Source organism: Copadichromis virginalis, linkage group LG6 (genome assembly GCF_057382275.1).
Source record: "Copadichromis virginalis isolate Kocher_CV1m ecotype Utaka linkage group LG6, C_Virginalis_male_GT1.1, whole genome shotgun sequence".
Taxonomy (NCBI): Eukaryota; Metazoa; Chordata; class Actinopteri; order Cichliformes; family Cichlidae; genus Copadichromis; species Copadichromis virginalis.
In genome coordinates, this window is record NC_140623.1 from 24,818,660 (window position 1) to 24,837,486 (window position 18,827).

The following is an 18,827-nucleotide window of genomic DNA, read 5'->3' on the forward strand; positions in this document are numbered from 1 at the left end:
AAAGGCACCAGGTAAAGTATCCACAACAAAACTGGAGAAATTAGAGCAGCGGCTTGGCGAAGCGAACACGGAAGTACAGAGGAGTAAACTCTTGCCCTGCATGAAAACTCATCATGACAACAGTCATGGCCGCCTCCTGCTCGTTTGTGTGCTGCGGAGAGGAGAAAGAAGCCGATAAAGCTGTCGTCGGTGAGTCGTCCTCATTTGTTTATTATGTAGAATTTTTCACGAGGATGATGATGATGACACATGACTCTGGGTTGGGCTTTGTAGAGTTTATATTTCTAAAGCATTTAGGTGCACACGTGGGCACTACTGTGTTGTTGTGTCCGAGGCTCTCACGTGTGTCACTCTACAATCACATCGGTCATTGAGGTTTGATCGCATTTGAGGTTTTGATTCCCGGTGTTTCTGTCTCAATCCCACAGTCCGCTTTTCCAACGGCAGCGTCCAAAATGAAGACAAGCTGGATTTCAGCATGTTTAAAAACACAGAGGAAAGTAACCCCAGGAAAAAGACCAGGCGGATACTGGTGAGGAAGATGAGGATCTATCGTGTGTCTGCACTCTCCGGGCTATGTTGCTATACTCTGTGTTCTTCCTGGTTTCTTTTATTTAGGTTGCAGAGTCAGACAGACTGTCCTATGTGGGGCAGAACTTTGGAGTGGGGTCAATGAAGTGCAATAATCTTTGCAAGTAGGTCTTTGCTGCACATTTTGGCATGTTATGGTCACCGAGGAGGAGATTGATAAGGAGGATGTTTGGCATCTTTTTAGATATTATGTGGGCGTTTTGAACAAGAAGACCATGACGATGGAGGTGCATGAAGCTCAGCTCTTCAACATGCAACCAGTTATACCAGGTAAGAGACCTATAACATATCTGTTGCTATTTCTAACTGCCCATAAAGACCAGAAGCTGTGGAAGGAATGCTTTGTGTGCCTTCTGAGAGTCACTTTTTCTGACTTTTGTCACCAGGAGAGACAACAGACAGTGCAAAACCCCAGGACACTACTCAGACCTACAGAGAAAAGGTGCATTTGCTGCTACTGTCTGTCCATTACAAGACATCTGTGCTTAATTATGTGTAATGTGAATATCTTGTTATTACCTTTAATGTTTCCCTTTCAGGTTGACTTACTGATTGAGGCCTTTGGTACCAACAAGCAGAAGAGAGCTCTGAGCTCTCGCAGGCTGAATCAGGTGGGCAGTGAAACCCTTCAGCAAGCAGTGGCAAAGGCTGCCAACACTGTGATTGGCGAGAAGGGTCTGGAAGGTAAGCTGCACAGTGGATGCCTCTCCTAGGAGAAATCTGGAAGTTGAATGTTTCTCTCTCCAGGTTTTTTTTTCTTAACCTTCCCTCTCTGCACAGCTTTGCAGCAAGAAGTGGCTGACGCAGAGTCGCAAGGAGACCTGGCTCTGCACCTTCCCCCCTGCAATGCAAACGCAGACAAACGAGAGGACGTCTATCCATTTGATGAGCGTATCTTTTATTCCTGTGCTGGAGGAGGAATGTGTTTATGGAAATAGGAAGGCAAGGAATCCATTTGAATCCCAGATATCAAGCTGGGGTACTAGCGTATGCATGTGTTTGCAGGTTTTTATCTAGAGCCGTACCAGACTTTGTTCAGGTGACCCTTAATCGAATATGTGCAGTCTTGAGCCCAGTGGAGTTTGGTGCTTTGGAGCAGGGTGGTGCCAAAATGGCAGCACTCACCCCCGAAGAGCTGAAAAAGATGAAAGATGATGGAAGGTAGAGGCAACCAAACCTTCAGAGACATTTTATTAATGTGTTCTTGCACTTGAGGTTGATCTTGTGGTTTTTATCTTTAACCTAAAGGTGCCTGAGTATTGTGAAGCATCTAGAGAATCTGCCAACTGAAAGTGAAAACCGAGACAAAACGGCACGCTGTGCTTTCTACCTCTCTCTGCTCCTCAAACTGGCTCGGGAGAGGAATGTCACCCGCAAGTGTGAGTGAATTTTGTTAGTGTTATGATGTGGAAAGTGGCATACAAACTTTCACCATTAGAGGGTTGTAGTAATTCATGTTTGCATGTACAGTTGGGCAAGAGGAAGGCTGCCCTCGCATCATCCAGGGCAAACTGTTTAAAACGTTCACTGTGGAGACCTTCAACAATGGCAGGTATGGTGGTTAAACACATGTAGCTAGTGAAGAAAAATGTATCTGGAATTTGATTTTGTTTCACTAAATTAATAATTTCATTAGTAATTCAAAAATTTACCAAATGCTAAACCGAGACAGGGAAGCTAAATAATATATACAGTTGTAAGAAGTTTATATACACGAATCATGAGCATGAATGTCATGGTAATTTTGGGCTTTTAATGACTTCTTTGAACTGTTCTTTTCTCAGCGTGGAATGATTGTACAGCATACACCTTTAATGATTTTAAAAACCAAGAATTAGGTGCACAAGTTTCAATTTATTTAGGATTTTCTCTAATCCACATGGGGTCAAATGTATAGATACTCACTTAAATAATTTAGTAAGTGTTGTTAAAGGTTCTACAATGTATTTTAACAAAGTTAAGACCTATTAGCTTCTCGATAGTGATCGTGATTGACTACATCTTTTAGTTTCTCTTTGCAGCATAAGAAGGGATTGTTCGATAGCACCAACTGGATTGAATAATGCAAAAGTCCAAGAAACTAATTGAAGATCTAAGGAGATCTGTAGTTTCTTGGAGACCCTCGAAAGAACTACAGATTCCAACATCATCAGTTTAAACAGCTGATTTGTCATCACTTTGCCAAAAATGTCACCCTCATATGAGAGAAGGTGAGCTAGGATAGTCAGGAACAACCCAGAAACCACCATGGCTGAAGCCTGCCATGAACTGCAAACTGCTGGAACACCAGCATTACTGTCCACAGTGAAGCACCTTTTTCATTGCCATGGACTGAGAGGGTGGCAACCAACAAAGAAGCCCCAAACACACATTAAAACTGGTTTTAGCATGAATAAAGCAGGCTAACATTAAGCCTCTGGAATTGCCTTTTAAAAAACAAAAACCCAACTCAACCCTGTTTAAATTTGTTCAGTGTGCTTTAAAGCCAGGTCTATGCCAGGAAACTAACAAATTTAAGTGAACTTTACCATTTCTACCAAAAAGAGTGGTCAAATATTCAGCCAGAATTATGCCAGAAGCTTCTTGAGGGCTGCCAAAAATCTCATTAGTACAACTTGCTAAGGGACATTAACCAAATATTAGTGGGGATGTGTGTGTATATTTGAATCTGTATGCATACTTTTGACCTGTGTGGATTTCAGAAAATCCCAAATTTAAACTTGTGCACCTAATTTTTGTTTAACTATAAGTTATTAAAGGTGCGTGCTTTACTATCATTTCACTCTGGAAAGCAGTTCAAATAAGTGTTTTTTGTTTTGTTTTTTGTTTTTTTAAAAATCACCAAATTATTTATGGCAGACATTCATGGCCATGATGAGTTTATGTAAACATCTGACCACAAAAGTATAGTTGTTGCTGCACTGATTCTTTTCAAACGACACACTTTCTTTACTTTTCTGTTTAGAATCCAGAACATGGTGTCGTCGTCAATGCGGGTCAAACTAGCAGCATACTGCTTAGCTCTGCTGCTGCATATGGGTAACATGACAGCTGACCTCACATTACTGCATCGTGACCTGGGAATCACTGAGGCAAGGTAAGCAGGGGAATAAAAAGGAAGCCTTTAAAAATCGTTTCTTACATTTCATACATTGTTTAAATAAAGAGTAAAATCATTAATGAAGTCAATAATGTGGACTTAACCACAGATACTACTATCCTCCTTCTTTACTCTGTAGTTTTTGTTTAAACTGTAAACTATTGTGATTCTTGTGCTCTCCTATAGGATGACTGAAGTCGCAAAGTCAATGAGACTGACCTTGGTGAAACCAGCCCGAGGCAAGGGTGATAACATTGAACTGCAAGATGACAGCAGACTGGCCGCCCTTGTTCTGCCTCTGATCAAATACGATCACTTCACTGAGAGACGGAAACGCAAAAAGATGCACTGAGGACGCGAAGGAGAACCGAGAACCGGACAGAAAGAAATGAATATCAAACAAATGGCTGCATTAAACAAGGCTTGTTTGTTAATGCTTTTGTAGACAAAGTGAACTTCAAAGCGTATGTGACACACTTACATTTAAAGATAGAAGAAAAAAAAAAAAAAAAAAGAGACTAAAGAGCTGTAAACAAATTCTAGATGACAGAACATCTAGCAGGAACGTATAGGCACGTTTGTAGACATCACATGTTGCACACTACATATCTTCCCCTTCTCTGAGTGTGTGGACAGGATATCTGGATAACTGCCTCTCTCTTCTGTCTGCTGGTCTTTTTTTTGCTTTTGATTTATTTTTTACAAATGCAGACAAATTAAATAAGCTGTTACAAAAGCTAAACTGTCGTCAGACAATAGTGGATGGTTGTGAGATTATATTTCAGCAAATGCGAACCCTCTTCTGAAACCGAAACCTACTCAAATGTGATTGGTTGGTCGAACTTAAGTGCAGGTGGACTACAAATGGAACTATAAAGCTTAGACTACCAACAGTTTTTTTTGCATAATCATATGCAGACATCTGTTTAGTTTTCTGTGCAGCATGTTGACAGGATCTGAAATAATGAGATGTCTCAAAAGCTGAAGTGCATTAAGTTTTAAAAACCATAGAGGACATTACGCAAGAAGAGACCCGCCAACAAACAGGACAGAAAGAGACAGAATCTTAATTTTGGCTTAATTGCATAAAAGCCCTCACGCTATGAATACACCTTCCCTCGCTACAGCATCCCTTAAATAGTCAACCAAGGCACAGCTTTACTTTGACCCACTGTAAAAGCCACCATTTCTGAAGCCTTTGACTCCTGCTAGGATTTAGAAATGTGCACTTCCTAACCAGCGAGTCCCTATAAGCAAAAATAAGACTACCAAACAAGTCTGCAGTAAATGAGCTAATGATAAACTAGGCAAAGCTCTAGTCTCAAACAGATTCCAAAGAAGTATGAATGTCTTGTACTCCAGCTTCGGTTTTCAATAGCCCACGTTTTATGAGTACAGTAGCATTTTAATCGTAGAAGTACAAAAGTCTAATTTCAGATTTTCAAAATCTTCTTCCACCTTAATAAAAATGAGGGTGGATGGCTCCTTTAATGTTTCAGTTGCCGTCTCCAGCTACTTGGACAATTAACCGAACCCTTATTTTGACAGTCAGTGCCCCACGTGTATGGTTTACAGCAGTTAAGGTGCAACCCGATGCTGACCTCCTGACCCTGGCTATCATATTGGCTTGTAAGTTCTTGCCAGTATTCACAGGATGCTGCAAAACATGCTGCCGCTGTGGCAACCACTTTCCACAGTTGCGCTGATCCTGGTGGTCACGGAAATTCCAAGTCCAGAGGGATACTGGGATGAAGAGAGACCAGCAGGGGAGCTGGCCAGTGGGCGAGGAGGAGGGTTTTCCATAACCCAGGGGGGAACAGATGTACAGCTATGAAATGAAGAGAGAAAGGGTAAACAGCAATTGGGAGGTGCCCTTTAAGATTATTTTTCACCCCACCCCGATTTGTTTTTTTTTAAAAACCATTTTCATCTTCAGCAGTTCCTGAGGGAAATAACCTTTAAGCTGCACACCATTTTTTATGTCACTAGCTAGCTGTCACTGACTGTTATACAATTCTGAGTAAACGGTGAATTTTTAGAGCTTTTTCTTCTCATAAAAACCTGCTTCATTCAAAAACGTTGCTATTAGAGTAAACTGTAGCAGTACATGTATGGGTCCAGCCCAGCAAAGCTAATAAATAGAGAGGGAATGTGATTAAGAAAAACAACCACTGCTCTCCACTGAGGTAATAAAACCAGTAAAAGAACTGCAGTGTGGTGGGACGCACTACCAACACGGTAAAGAACCAAGGACTAAAGCCTCTAAGGAGCCAAACCCCAAACACAGAACTCAAGTTAATAAGATGAGGCAGCAGCAACTGATTCAAGCGGTATCCTGATATTTAGATGGCCTGCCTTAGTACTTCTCCAAGTACACCATCTTCTAACCTCTGAGGTTGGGCTCTAGGTCTTGAACTGGGGGATCATTTCACATGTAAGGAAAATGTGATCACTACACCACGAAGCCACTGCTTTCCTACTAAAAGCAATGACCTCAAAAAGTTCTTTAAGTTAACCTGCAGATCTGAGTAATTTTTTACTCAGATCACTTACTATTTATTAGTAATTTATTAGACACTGCACAGACAGCAGAAGCGATAGAAAGTGACGACACTAATTCCACTGATGGTCTACTGCAGGGGTCTCCAACTCCAGGCCTCGAGGGCCGGTGTCCTGCAGGTTTTAGATGTGTCCTTGATCCAACACAGCTGATTCAAATGGCTAAATTACCTCCTCAGCTTGTGTTGAAGTTCTCCAGAGGCTGGTAATGAACTAATCATTTGATTCAGGTGTGTTGATCTAAAACCTGCAGGACACCGGCCCTTGAGGCCTGGAGTTGGAGACCCCTGGTCTACTGAATGTCTGCCAGTTTTTAATGGGCCTACTGATTACCTGTCATCATGCCTGAGAATGCTATTGTTCCGCAGCACACAGCTCTCATTGCCAGGATCCATATGTAGCAACGCTTTTCTGTTGTCACGGTGACCCTGGAACAAGATGTTGTCATGGACAACACCTTTAACTGGCCCTAGCACGGCAATCCCACAGCCTTGTGAGGGTTGGACACGATTGCGCATTACCTGAAGACAAAAAAATTATTAAAAACTCAAATGTAATAAAGTTATGGTTAATATAAAAGTAAACAGCTACAATATGCAGGTCTAATAGTAGGTTTGGAGATCTTCAGTCCATCCCACCTTGATATCGGCAGTTCCACAGACCTGGATTCCACATCCACGGTTCCCAACAACATCATTCTCCACAATCTGCCCATTACCACTGAAACTGACACCATAGCCACTGTTTTCATAGATGCCATTACCACGAAGCTCCACTCTGCAGTCTTTCTCCACCGCAACACCACCTCGACCATTTTCCAGAATGCAGTTTGTAGCAAGTCGGGTCAGCTGACTGCTTTGCAGCACGGCAATGCCAAGGCCACGGTTACAGTTTATCAGGTTAGCGAAAACATTCAGGGCCTCAGTGCTCTTCACATACAGACCAACTGCTATAGGAAGGGACAAACAGATGGAGAAATGACAAACAGTCTTTCATTCTCCCGTTCTATCGGCATTTGATGAAACAGATCAATTTAGTACCTCCATTGTAGCTCATGCAGTTGCTCTCCACCAGGGCCACGCTAATAGAGCGGCGAGCAGAGTGGCGCTCATCTTCACTGTCCAGGTCACTGTCCCAGGCAAACAGTTCACCTTCTTCATTAAAGTTCTCCTGCCCTTCACGTCCCTCTCCTTCTACACCCCTCCTGTCTGCACCGCCTCCTTCTCCAGCGATTCCTTCCTGCCCAGGCCAGTTTCCCTCCCTGACCTCAATGTTCTCTGGGTCCTTCCTGCAGAACACTGCCAGCCCATACATACAGTTATGGATGATGTAGTTGCTTAGGAGCTGTGGGAGGCTGGATGACATAACCCACACACCGCAGCCTTTGTTACCTGAAGGAGTCAGAGAAAGAGGGAACTGAAACTGTTCTGAGTCAGGGGTGTTGAAAATGAGCTATTAAACACAATGAAGCCTCTAAGAGATAAATAATACATACAAAAAACCTGGTTTCCCTCAATAAGTCCACGTCCTCTCTCTCCCACCACAACACCATCTGAGTAGCCGTAACAAATGTAGTTGTTCCGTAAGATAGGGTCGCCTCCTCTGCGGATATCCACACCGCCCCATTGGTTCTCTCGAATTACATTCTCTGGAATTAAAATTAGTTATTATCTGTGTACATTAGTGGAGAAACACAAAGAAGCCATTTGTCAATTTGTGTGTTCATCTGGATAAGACAATGGAGCAGATCCACTGACACACCTGTTATCGTTCCTCTGCCGTTCTCATTTATAGCAATCCCTGCAGCCTGGCCCTGGAAGATGTGATTCCCACTGAGAAAGAAAGAAAAAAAAGGGGGGGATAAAAGTTCCCACGGAGCAAATGATGAATAGGAGAACAGAAAAGTGGTGTCAAAAGAAAAAAAAAAGAAGCTAGCTCTGCTGTAGGCTTTCTACAAAAATCCAGATTTCTATCTTTTTAAACAATTCCAGTCTCAAGATAAACACGAACACAGTGAATAATATCCAAATTAATTGCTTGCAGACTCCAACCTACCTTACCACGGGATTTCCACTGAAGAGAATATATACCCCAGCTTCTTTGTTGTTGTAAATCTGATTGCTTCGAATTGAACCTTTTCCATTTCCAAGGACAACAACCCCAGAGCGCAAACCACTGTGTATTTTGTTGCACTGTGGATTAATAGTTGATAATGGATAAAAAGACTGAGGAAATTAGTTTCATCTGGAAAGCCTGAATAGATCATTTCTGGAAATCATAAATATTCATACTCTGGGTCTGTCTGTTTTATGCATCTTAAGCTCTTAAGTTGAGTAAGTTAGAAAAGTAATGAACAAAAATCTCCTCATCCATGATATCTGGGCATGCTGCTGAAAGGCTCTGGGACATGCTATCACAGGAAATTTTTTGTTTGCTTGCATCTTTAAAAAGTTGGAATCCAATCAGCAATTGTGTGGCATTTACCACAATGGTTGGGTTAGCCCCCTTTCGGATATCCAGCCCTGCCTCCCCGTTCGAGTGAATGTTGTTTTCTGCTATGAGGCCCTGAGCAGAGAGGCGCAGAAACACGCCTGACGCACGACATTCGCAGACCTCGTTTCTCAGCATTACGATCTGAAGCAGGAGAGATAGAAAAGGAAGGTGATCAAGTAGCAGCTTGAATAGGACACTGATGCTAAATTACTAATGATACGAGCTACTTTAACTTGATATGTTTCCCAAATACACACAATACACAATCGCAGATGCATGCCATTTGTATGAAGCAAAGTTACTAGGAACATTATTAACTGTGGAGTTTTGGATGCAGCGCACGGCGTAGTTCAGGCTACGAAAAACATTCTCCTCCAGTCGAGCTTGTCCATAATTGGACAAATGCACACCGCCCTTCCCGTCCCTGAAGAGGCATCGTCTGAGGATGCAGCCAAGTGTCGATGCTGCCAACATGTGAGCCTCCGGGTCTCTGTCTAATTCCTGCTGTAGGGTGAGAGGGTCAGGGATCATAGAAGGGGGATCTGGGGAAGAGGAAAGTGGAAGAGAGCCATCTGGCCGGGGGTTGAGCAAATGTGATAGGCCATGATGGTCACATGGGATTTTGTACTCCAGTGTAAACTGCTTTTTGGTGTTGTTGGCCCCCCACTCGTCTCTGTTCTCCTCTCCCTCACTGCGCTCACCATCACTCCAGCCATCTTCAATCACTGTCCTCTGACATACCGCATCTACCCCTGTTCTCCTCTTCCAGTCACCTATGGTTATGCTCTCCTTTTTAACATTAGCACCTGGAGGTTGATGTCCACCAGTGGAGGCAGCCGGATGTCCTTTGGGAGAACCATTATGCTCAGATAGGCCACATGATGAGAACGTCCTAGCCAGAGCTGCCAAATGTTTACAAGCCCAGTTCCTTTCTGAGACCGGGGGACCTTCCACAGTCACTGAAGCTGTGTCACTTCCTGAGAAGTCACAGCTGTCAAATAAACTCAGGACAACTCCCAGCAAGTGTGCCGAGCTGCCCTGGGAGAAGGAGCAAAATCGAGCCTGGCAGGTTCCTGGCCCGCGGATTTGCAGCTGAGCCCCCTCAAAGTTGCAGTTATCTAGTTGGACATGTCCCCAGGATGTCTAGAGGAGAGCAAGACAGAAAGAAACAAAGAAATATAATTAGATTCTATTTTCTCTTGTGTTTATAGGAGTGTATAGACTAGGCCAATCTGACTCTGAGACTCTTAGGAAACAAGCTGCACCTTGTAGACAACCGTGGAGAACCAGGGTGGCATGAACACCAGATTACACAGCCTGGCAGTAGGGCACTGCTGTTCCATACACACTAGGAGGGCCACCTCGCCCAGTCGGCCTAACCCAACCAGCTCCACCGGTACTTTCAACGCTACCTCAGCCTGCTCCTCATACACCCCTGGATGGAGCACCACTCGGTCGTAAGGCCCCACCACCCCAAGGGCTCCGCGCAGGGTCTCAAACTCACATCCCGGCCCCACGTGCCAAACCCTGCGATCTTTCCGACGACGGAAGAAGAGAAGGCAGGCGGAGGACTGGAGCTCTGGACCATTTTGAGTCCAGGTGCGGGTGGCAAGGGCATGTTGTTTCAGGGCCTCTCTCCACGAAGGGGGCTCCAGATGAGGTTGACTAGGCCAGTTGGGATGTCGGCACTCAGGGGAGCCCAGGCAGAGCTGTCTCCAGCGGGTGTTATCCAGAGAGAGGATGAGCTCTCGCCAGGCACGGCACACCTGGCAGCAGCGGCCCAGGTCAGGGAGAGGGAGATAGGCTAAGATAACCCTCCACAGCTCCACGGGGAGGCTGCCCACCTCCATGGCAGCAGAGACGCCGGCTGGTTAGCACCGCGATGGGAGGGATACCTGGAGACAGACACACGTGCACACGCACGCGCATTTCAAGGCAACAGGAAGCGCAAACCGTTACACAACAATATTACCCAACAGGATATTCAACTGCGTTTCGTTTTTAATATTCGCACATCAACACCAAATGGCGCCACGACCAGCGTTAATTTTAGCCGAAAAACAAAATACAGCGAAAACTAGATATGAATTATGTAATCTCACTGTTCATTTTGCGTAGCGGTAAACGATATCTCCACTAAGGGCCTGTAATATTGCCCTGAAAGTTTGCTACAGTTAAACGCGGTTAGCTAGCGGCGTAACTAACGCTAGCCCAAACGTCCTTACCTTTTACCAGTTTGCCATAGTCAACACATGTCGGCTCGACGTTTAGACAAGCCATCTATCCGGCGTTGCATGCCTGCGACACTGACTTTGTCCTCGCATCCTCCGGAGTTCACAGCTATCATAATTACTGCAGATGTACCATCGAAATAAATGGAGTTCAGACGATTGCTTACAGTTTACAGCAAGAAACCCAAGATCCCCATCTTCCGCTTCCCAAAAGTGGGCGTTTACTTCAGCTTCCCCTTGGTGCATCCAAGGGGAAGCTGAAGTATAGGGAAGAACGTTAACTAGTTAGACCCCAAATTCAGAGCCGGGCCAAGGTTTTATGGTGCCTTAAGTGGAATTTAATTTGGTGCCCCCCCGCTAATCCCACCTCAGCACCCCAATATTAACTATATATTATCAATTAAAAAAATCCTTTGTGCATTCTTCATTTACCAAAACTATTATCATTACTTTCTAGTGCACTGGAGAGAAATAACAACAACAACAAAAAAAACCCAGCAACCTGACAGTGTATTTTTTTTTAAACATACTAACTGTTTTAATTGTTGTTGAAATGTGCAAAATGACAGAACAATCATAAGGAATTTAACATAGGCCTAAATATGATTATTTGTTATGCAACGATGCAAGTTTTAAAACAGAACAAATTAAACAGAAAGCTAGCAGTAGGTTACCAACCATAATGCCTGTGGTTTCCATTGCCTAAACTCAACACACCTTTAGCTAATTCTGTTACAGTATTGTCAGTGGGCCTCTTTAACAATAGGCCTATTCTGGCAGTCTGTGAGAAATATTGCTTTAGGTTTTATTATCAGTTATCAAAATAAATAGTGAAGCAAATGTGAGACTAAATGCGTTTTTCTTTCCTAAAACAGTAAAAGACAGCATTTATTAAGTTATCATTTGTTACCTAACCAGTTACATACTGGCTAATATATATAAAATTAGCAGTTATTGAGAAGAGGATGAAGAAATTTTCTTTTTTTTTTCTTTTTTCTTTGCGTTGTATACTGGTGTGAATGGCATATCATGTGACACGGGCATGATGTTTTACTTTGTTTGAGTCTGGAGTGTGGAGTTTTGGTCACTCTGAACTTGCATGGCTTCTCTGTTTATGAGATATTTGCACACTGAGCGGACAAAAACTGAACTGTTAACAAATAGGTTCTCTCTAATTAATGGATGTTTTTCTGGTAGCTTCTGGCTGCACAGAATGTGAGTAAAGGGTTAGCATGAGGATGAAAGGACTTAATACAGTAAGTACATTGTTTATTTCCACTCAAAAGTAGAAAAACCTTTCATTTTTTCTTTCTGAATGTATAGGCAGTTTCTATTAATATAGGTTAATGAAAGTAAAGTTCTCTCTCTGTTGATGTAAGCCATTGTAGCTCATCCACCAGTCTCTTTCTCTCTCATGTGTTAGATGCTTTTTTTTATTTGATAAGTTACAGTTTGGACTGGTGTTTACATCACTGGATAGACTATCACAATACACAACCAAAATAACAGTGAAGCAGTCCATTGTCAATATCAAAATCCAGTGCCAATGCTATGGCAGAGAGGCCTGCAACTCTGCCACAAAAGCAGCACTTTCCTTCCCACAGCAGTGCTTTGTTGCTGATTAATGCACCATTCAAAATCCATTCTCTCCTAATTTAACAGTCCTTCACAGCTTATAGAATAAGTATTAGCATGGAAAAAACGGAAGTCCATTATATTCATGTAAGAGATCACATCCCGAAGAGGTGAGAGTCCAGTCTTGTCTGCACAATCACATGACTTGCCCTACCTCATCTAGCCTGCAGATGTCACTGTTGAAACATTTTGATCAGAACCTCAACCACAAATAGACATTTTATTTAATAAATTATTCTGACATGTGGTAAATATTAATTTCAGTCAGTTACCCTGTTGACATTTAATATTGCTCTTGTCTTTAGAAAGATTACCACTTTTAATGCCCTTCCATCTGCCACCAATCTGTTACATCATTTACTGTCTTTCATTTCATAACTCTAAATCAATAATGTGGTTCTTATGTATACCCCAGAATCTCTTGCAAATCTCTTCACCTTTGTAAGCTATTAAATTCAGCTTCTTATCAGGATGATGGCTCCAGTCAAACTGTAAAGCATTCAGGACTCTGGGGCTTTTATTGTGAAAGATAAGGACATGAGCACATGGTAGCTTCATCGTGTTTCTCGGGTCTGCTTTGGCCCACTTATTAACCAATCAGCGTTCAGCCTATGCCAAACTATTCCTTGTTGGATTTCAAAAGAACGGCACGGGAGCACGCTTGTGTAAGCTGAATACCCGTCTCCATAGGCTCTACATACATATGGAAACGGACAAAACTGTGGTATCATAACATAAAACCTGAAAGAGAAAACATGACTTCACAGTGCACCTGCGGGGACCGGTTGCTATGACGACTAAAGCCACTGAGAGGAGTGTTAGGAAGGCAGACGTGAAGGTTTCAAAGAAAAGCTTATCAAGTGAAAAGTCGTATTAAAAAATAGTTTCAGCCTGAGTGGCAGCAACTTTCCTACTACAAAATATGAATTTTTCAGTTTTATTTATACAGCGCCAAATCACAACAACAGTTCCCTCAAGGCGCTTTATATTGTAACGTAGACCCTACAATAATACACATATTATTGTAGTATTGCGACCGTGGTTCAGGGGATTGGGAAGGTCATCTTGTAACTGGAAGGTTGCCGGTTTGATCCCTTCCTCTGTCTGTCTTGGTCGTTGTGTCCTTGAGCAAGACACTTCACCTACCACCTACTGGTGTTGGCCAGAGGGGCCGATGGCGTGATATGGCAGCCTTGCTTCTGCCAGTCTGCCCCAGGGTGTGGCTGCAACTTTAGCTTGCCTCCACCAGTGTGTGAATGTGAGAGTGAATGAATAGTGGAATTGTAAAGCGCTTTGAGGGTCTCGAAAAGCGCAATATAAATGTAATCCATTATTATTATATAGAGAAAAACCCAACAAGCATATGACTCCCTATGAGCAAGCACTTTGGTGACAGTGGGAAGGGAAAACTCTCTTTTAACAGGAAGAAACCTCCAGCAGAACCAGGCTCAGGAAGGGTCAGCAATCTGCTGCGACCGGTTGGGGTGAGAGAAGGAAGACAGGATAAAATACATGCTGTGGAAGAGAGACAGAGATTAATAACAAGTATGATTTAATGCAGAGATCTCTATTAACACATAGTGATTGAGAAAGATGACTGAAGAAGAAATGAATACATCATGGGAATTCCCCAGTTTTAAGCCTAATCTTAAAAGTAGAGCTAGTACTGCATCCAAACTGGAAGTCAAGTCAAGTCAAGTGGCTTTATTGTCATTTCAACCATGTGCAGAAGTAGAACAGAAGTACAATACGACAATACGACCACAATACAACCATGTGCAGTATGTACAACGTTCCTCCAAGACTGTGGTGCTACATATAACATGTAACAGACAATCAACACGGGGCTACATAGAGGGCAAGTGTGCAAAAATTGAAAAAAACAAAACAAGACAAAGACAGTGTAACACCAGAAAAAACAAAATGATACAGACACATGGCAGTGCAGACACAGAAAGTGTGACAATGCCAGTGGGTTGTGCAAAAGACTGAGCATTCTGCTAAAATTTGCTCCTCTGGGCTTCCTCACCAATATGTCATTCTGAGCATCAAACCGTGCGTTGTTCAGTGCATCTGTTAGCGAGGCGTCGCCATCAACCCCAGGTGTCTTCTTCTTGTAGTTGCTGATGGCCTTGATGCCCTGCTACATGCAACTGTCTAGGAAGTGGCCATGGATTCTTCTGCCGTGTACTTGCTTTGCTGCACTGATGTCTTGAGACAGTTTGGCCCTTGCTGTTCCCAGGGCAAACAAACAAAGGAACCACAAAGCTGTCAGTAAACCATTTTATGCCTTACCAAGCCAGGTGTATCCAGAAATCTTGGGAAAAGGTCCAGGACAGAAGAAGCTGTGGCTGGATCTTGAATCACTTTTTGCCTATGTTGAAATGTCACCTTCATTTTCTCTTTGACAGTTTCATGTCAGTTGAGTGCCTCATCACTGACATAGCTTCCTTGCAGTCATCACCTGACAACTGTCTCGCATTTGAACACAAGTTGTGAAGAATTTTGGGGCTGTCTTGAAAAGCTGACCTTGGTTTCTGCATCTGCAAAACAAATTTCCCACGTGTGGGACTAATAAAGGTTATCTTATCTTATCTTATCTTATCTTCAGTAGAGTTGCACTGCACAGTTTTCAATCTCCATGCCAGGTAACCAGAACCACTTTGGTGATCATAGAAATGTTCCTATCGAATTATGAGCAAGAGAGATTTGTTCCGTATTGATTACCTGTTACCCTACACTGTTTGTAGCAAGTTTTGGATACTGAAGAAAACTCCTTCCTGACTGTTGGGATTGTTCAGTAATACATGTCAAAAAGCCAGATATGGCAAATGCATTAGAGGTCTATTTAAATCAATTGTTACAGAATGACATATTTTTTGTACATTTATTTATTTTGGGTCCATTATGTTATAAATGAGCAAAGGACTGAAATCATTTTTTCTCACTGTTTACATTTCTACTGTTTAAGTGACTGGTATTCATACGGTGTTAAATTAATGTGTGATGAGTAACCTGTACATTGTGCATATGGTGGGTTTCAGCAGTTGCTGTAAGAAACAGTATTACTGGCTTGGACAAGATATGTAATGGTGACTTATAGCTAAGGTGACATACATGTTAAGTGATGTTTAAAAAGTAACAGTAATTACTGTGCTTTAAAGTTGTAACAGTAAGCTGAGATTAATATTCATTTGCTCCTCAACTACCAAATCAAATTTAAGCTGCTGCATTAACGTTTACATTAAGGCTAAGTATACAAATTAAAAAAAAAAAACCTCCAACAATGGCAGAGTTTGAGACTAATCCAGAAATCAGTGAAAAGGGTGATGTGGAACAATTTTCTGCAGATGAGCAACTACAAGCAGTTGAAGGCACAGCTGATGATGTTTCTACTATCACAAAGAGCACGACAGAGCCAACGAGTCCGTACGTTGACGGAAAAGGGCAAAGAACTGTACGATAAGCACATAGGCTACATTCACACTGCAGGCAAAAGCGCATCAAATCTGACTTTTTTGAACCTATGCGACCCATATCCTATCATGGTATGACAGTGTGAACAGCACAAATCCGATATTTTCAAATCCAATCTGGGTCACTTTTGTATGTGGTACTGAATCCGATACATATCTGATGTTTTAGAAAGCGACTGCTGTTGAACGGTCATGTCGCATTAAATCCGTCTTTTACGTCACTGACACAAGTTAGACGCCAATTATCAGCGCCGGAGAAGTGCACGAGAAGACATTGTGAATGCTTCTTGGCCATCCAGTGAAAATGTTGGGAAGACAGCGTTGGAGAAACGTGGACCTTTTATTTGTACTGTATAATCTCCTGTCATGGTCCGCGGCCCGGCGTCCGAGGTGCTGATGGGATGCCCACTCCCGTGGGCGTGGCTGCTAACTCCACACCTGCATCCCATCCCAGGCGATCACCAGGTGGACTATTTAATCCTGCCCAGCCTGCTGCTCCACGCCAGTCCGTAGTCGTCCTTCAGCGGTAACGTACACCTGCGGGAAAGCCATGCAAACCTATCCGTGTGAACTAACACTAACTCTGCCCTGTGTACTCAGATCACAGCTCGGCGTGTTTGAGCCACCAGCCTGTCCACCTGCCCGTCTGGAATTTGGATCCCGATCAGCCCCAGCCGCCTCGACCTTTCTGGAGCTTCTCCCCACGGACCCTCACCCCTCCCTCCGGTTCCCTCGGCCCCGCTATCATCGTAAGACGCGTACTCTACCTCCCCTCGTATGCTGCCGTTTTCCCCGCACCCCAATAATCCTTTTTCTGTTTCAGCCTCCCACGGTCCCGCTCTCGGCGTTCCAGCGCGACTCGCCTCCCGGTTCCTCGGTTTCTCTGGTTCCGTGCGTTTTTTCCCTTCTACCCTCCCGGGACACCCTCAGTTATAATAAAGTTTATTTTTTGTTCTCTCGTACCACTGTGTGTGTGTTCTGCTCCTGGGTCCAGCTTGTGCGTGGAACTTCGGTTCATGACAATCTCCTCTCTAAAACAGCAATTAGGATCATTATTAGGCCATATGTAAATAAAAAAATAACTTTATAACTTAAAGAAAAATTGGGAAACGTAAAGTCAGAAATAAGTCTTTATAGTAAGGGCCATCAGTCAAACAGTACTGTTTTGGTCTGGGTCTAAACAGAGCGCATTGTGTGTGATGTCTTCTTTTGCGCATGTGGGCCGCTTTGAGGGTTCATACTAGAGCGCGTTTGCTGTCACATTTTATTTGTGGTGTGAACAAGCAGACAAAAAATCGGAATTGAGCATTAAGACCTGCAGTGTCAACGTTGTCATTAAGGATGCCAAAGGAGCTATAGATGGTCAGTGCTCAAAGGATCTGCTACAAGAACATGTTTCCAAGGTTCTGAGTGCTTCTAAGGTTGTGAATGGTTGAGTTGAGACGTATTGAATTTCCAGATAATGACACAAGATGGAGGATGGATATGTGTGAAGCCATAACAAAGACAATTGTTGAATCTGTAAGAAAGTGCCCAAGCCCAAGTAGAGTGGAGGTTCAAAGAGATGAAGAACATTGGAAGGATACTGAGTCTTTACCTAAGTCAATAGCCTCAGATGTGGAAAGTAGGGATGAACAATGGAAGGAGACTGAGTCTATGCCTAAGTTAGCCTCAGACAGGATGAGTGTCAAGTCACACCACACTAACCTCTCTTCTCATTCAAGGGTTTCCTCCAGACACTCCAGCAGGCTCTCAGCTAAAAGACAAGATGCAGCTGCTGAAGTTACAGCAAATGAGGCTGCTCTGCAAGTTCTGCTTGAACAAGATATCCATATGAAGAAAACTGAAAGACAAGAAGCAGAAATAGCACAAAGACAAAAGGCTCTAGAAGTAGAACGACTTGTTACTGTAAAAAAGCTGATTGCAGCAAAGGCTCGACAGCAGGTGTATGAATAAAGTGAATGTTCAGATGAAGAAATATACAACCTACTTCACCACAGATCTGAGAAGAAAAATGAAGTCAAGTCTGAAAAAATGACCAGCATATCAAACGGTGTTCCTCGCCACCGCAACGAAAGGTGAACACAGAAGATCTGGTTAAAGCATTTGCAGTGTCTCTTAATGCAAGTCGTCTTCTGGTACCAGAGCCAACAATATTCAGTGGCAATCCTATCAGATATAATGATTGGAAAATTTCCTTTCAGACTCTGATCGACAGGAAAAATATACCAGTTGAAGAGAAGACTTATTACCTGAGAAAATATGTAAGTGGACGTGCAAGTAAGGCAATAGAAGGCTACTTCCCACTTGGCACAGAGGCTGCATACTATGCAGCATGGGCAGTTCTCAAAGAGAGGTATGGGAATCCCTTCCTCGTAGCCAAGGCCTTCAGATACAAACTTGGCACATGGCCTAAGATAAGCTCTAAAGGCAGTATGGAACTTCAAGCATTTGCTGACTTCCTTTGCTGCTGCAAGACAGCCATGTTGCAAATGAAGGGGTTTGAAGTGCCTGTAATCCTATAACATCTCTCTTTGCTCTCAAGCCAAGTGAAATTGAAGGGGAACAGAAGCAATGTAGCAAAGGTGCTAGCAATTAACTCAAATGAAAGAACTGTTAGTGCTAGTTGTGTGTACTGTGAAAGGTCGGGTCACAGCCTACTTAAGTGTAGAAGGTTCAAAAGTGAGAGCATTCTAGAAACTAAAGTTTGCTCAAGACAAAAAGTTATGTTTTGGCTATCTG

The 18,827-nt window shown here is 43.1% G+C and overlaps 2 protein-coding genes and 1 pseudogene across 2 annotated transcripts; 2 read left to right on the plus strand and 1 right to left on the minus strand.

Annotated features, from left to right (window-relative positions):
• Positions 1-107: 107 nt before the first annotated feature.
• Positions 108-4,129, plus strand: polr1e (RNA polymerase I subunit E). The gene is made up of 12 exons (XM_085459412.1): positions 108-189; positions 429-532; positions 619-695; positions 776-861; positions 978-1,033; positions 1,131-1,275; positions 1,372-1,482; positions 1,656-1,752; positions 1,840-1,970; positions 2,062-2,143; positions 3,557-3,688; positions 3,878-4,129. The coding sequence occupies exons 1-12, from the start codon at positions 114-116 to the stop codon at positions 4,041-4,043; spliced, it is 1,263 nt and encodes a 420-aa protein (XP_085315538.1). The 5' UTR covers positions 108-113; the 3' UTR covers positions 4,044-4,129.
• fbxo10 (F-box protein 10) lies at positions 4,110-11,261 on the minus strand. Its single transcript, XM_085459404.1, has 11 exons — positions 10,969-11,261; positions 10,009-10,638; positions 9,062-9,886; positions 8,735-8,884; positions 8,306-8,442; positions 8,012-8,082; positions 7,746-7,898; positions 7,291-7,641; positions 6,889-7,199; positions 6,584-6,771; positions 4,110-5,519 (listed from the first exon to the last, which is right to left on the minus strand). Exons 2-11 carry the CDS (start codon positions 10,591-10,593, stop codon positions 5,339-5,341), a joined length of 2,952 nt encoding a protein of 983 aa, XP_085315530.1. The 5' UTR covers positions 10,594-10,638; positions 10,969-11,261; the 3' UTR covers positions 4,110-5,338.
• A 4,634-nt stretch (positions 11,262-15,895) lies between these two features.
• On the plus strand, positions 15,896-18,267 carry LOC146707853 (uncharacterized; annotated as a pseudogene).
• Positions 18,268-18,827: the final 560 nt, after the last annotated feature.

Bases quoted from the DNA above. Each gene is read 5' to 3' on its own strand.
- polr1e (XM_085459412.1), top strand. From the start codon at position 114: ATGACAACAGTCATGGCCGCCTCCTGCTCGTTTGTGTGCTGCGGAGAG. The intron at 190-428 runs GTGAGTCGTCCT...TCAATCCCACAG, and splicing joins AGCCGATAAAGCTGTCGTCG to TCCGCTTTTCCAACGGCAGC. The intron at 1,753-1,839 runs GTAGAGGCAACC...TTTAACCTAAAG, and splicing joins AAGATGAAAGATGATGGAAG to GTGCCTGAGTATTGTGAAGC.
- fbxo10 (XM_085459404.1), bottom strand. From the start codon at position 10,593: ATGGAGGTGGGCAGCCTCCCCGTGGAGCTGTGGAGGGTTATCTTAGCC. The intron at 7,642-7,745 runs GTATGTATTATT...TGACTCCTTCAG, and splicing joins TGAGGGAAACCAGGTTTTTT to GTAACAAAGGCTGCGGTGTG. The intron at 6,772-6,888 runs GTGGGATGGACT...TTTTGTCTTCAG, and splicing joins GTGGAACTGCCGATATCAAG to GTAATGCGCAATCGTGTCCA.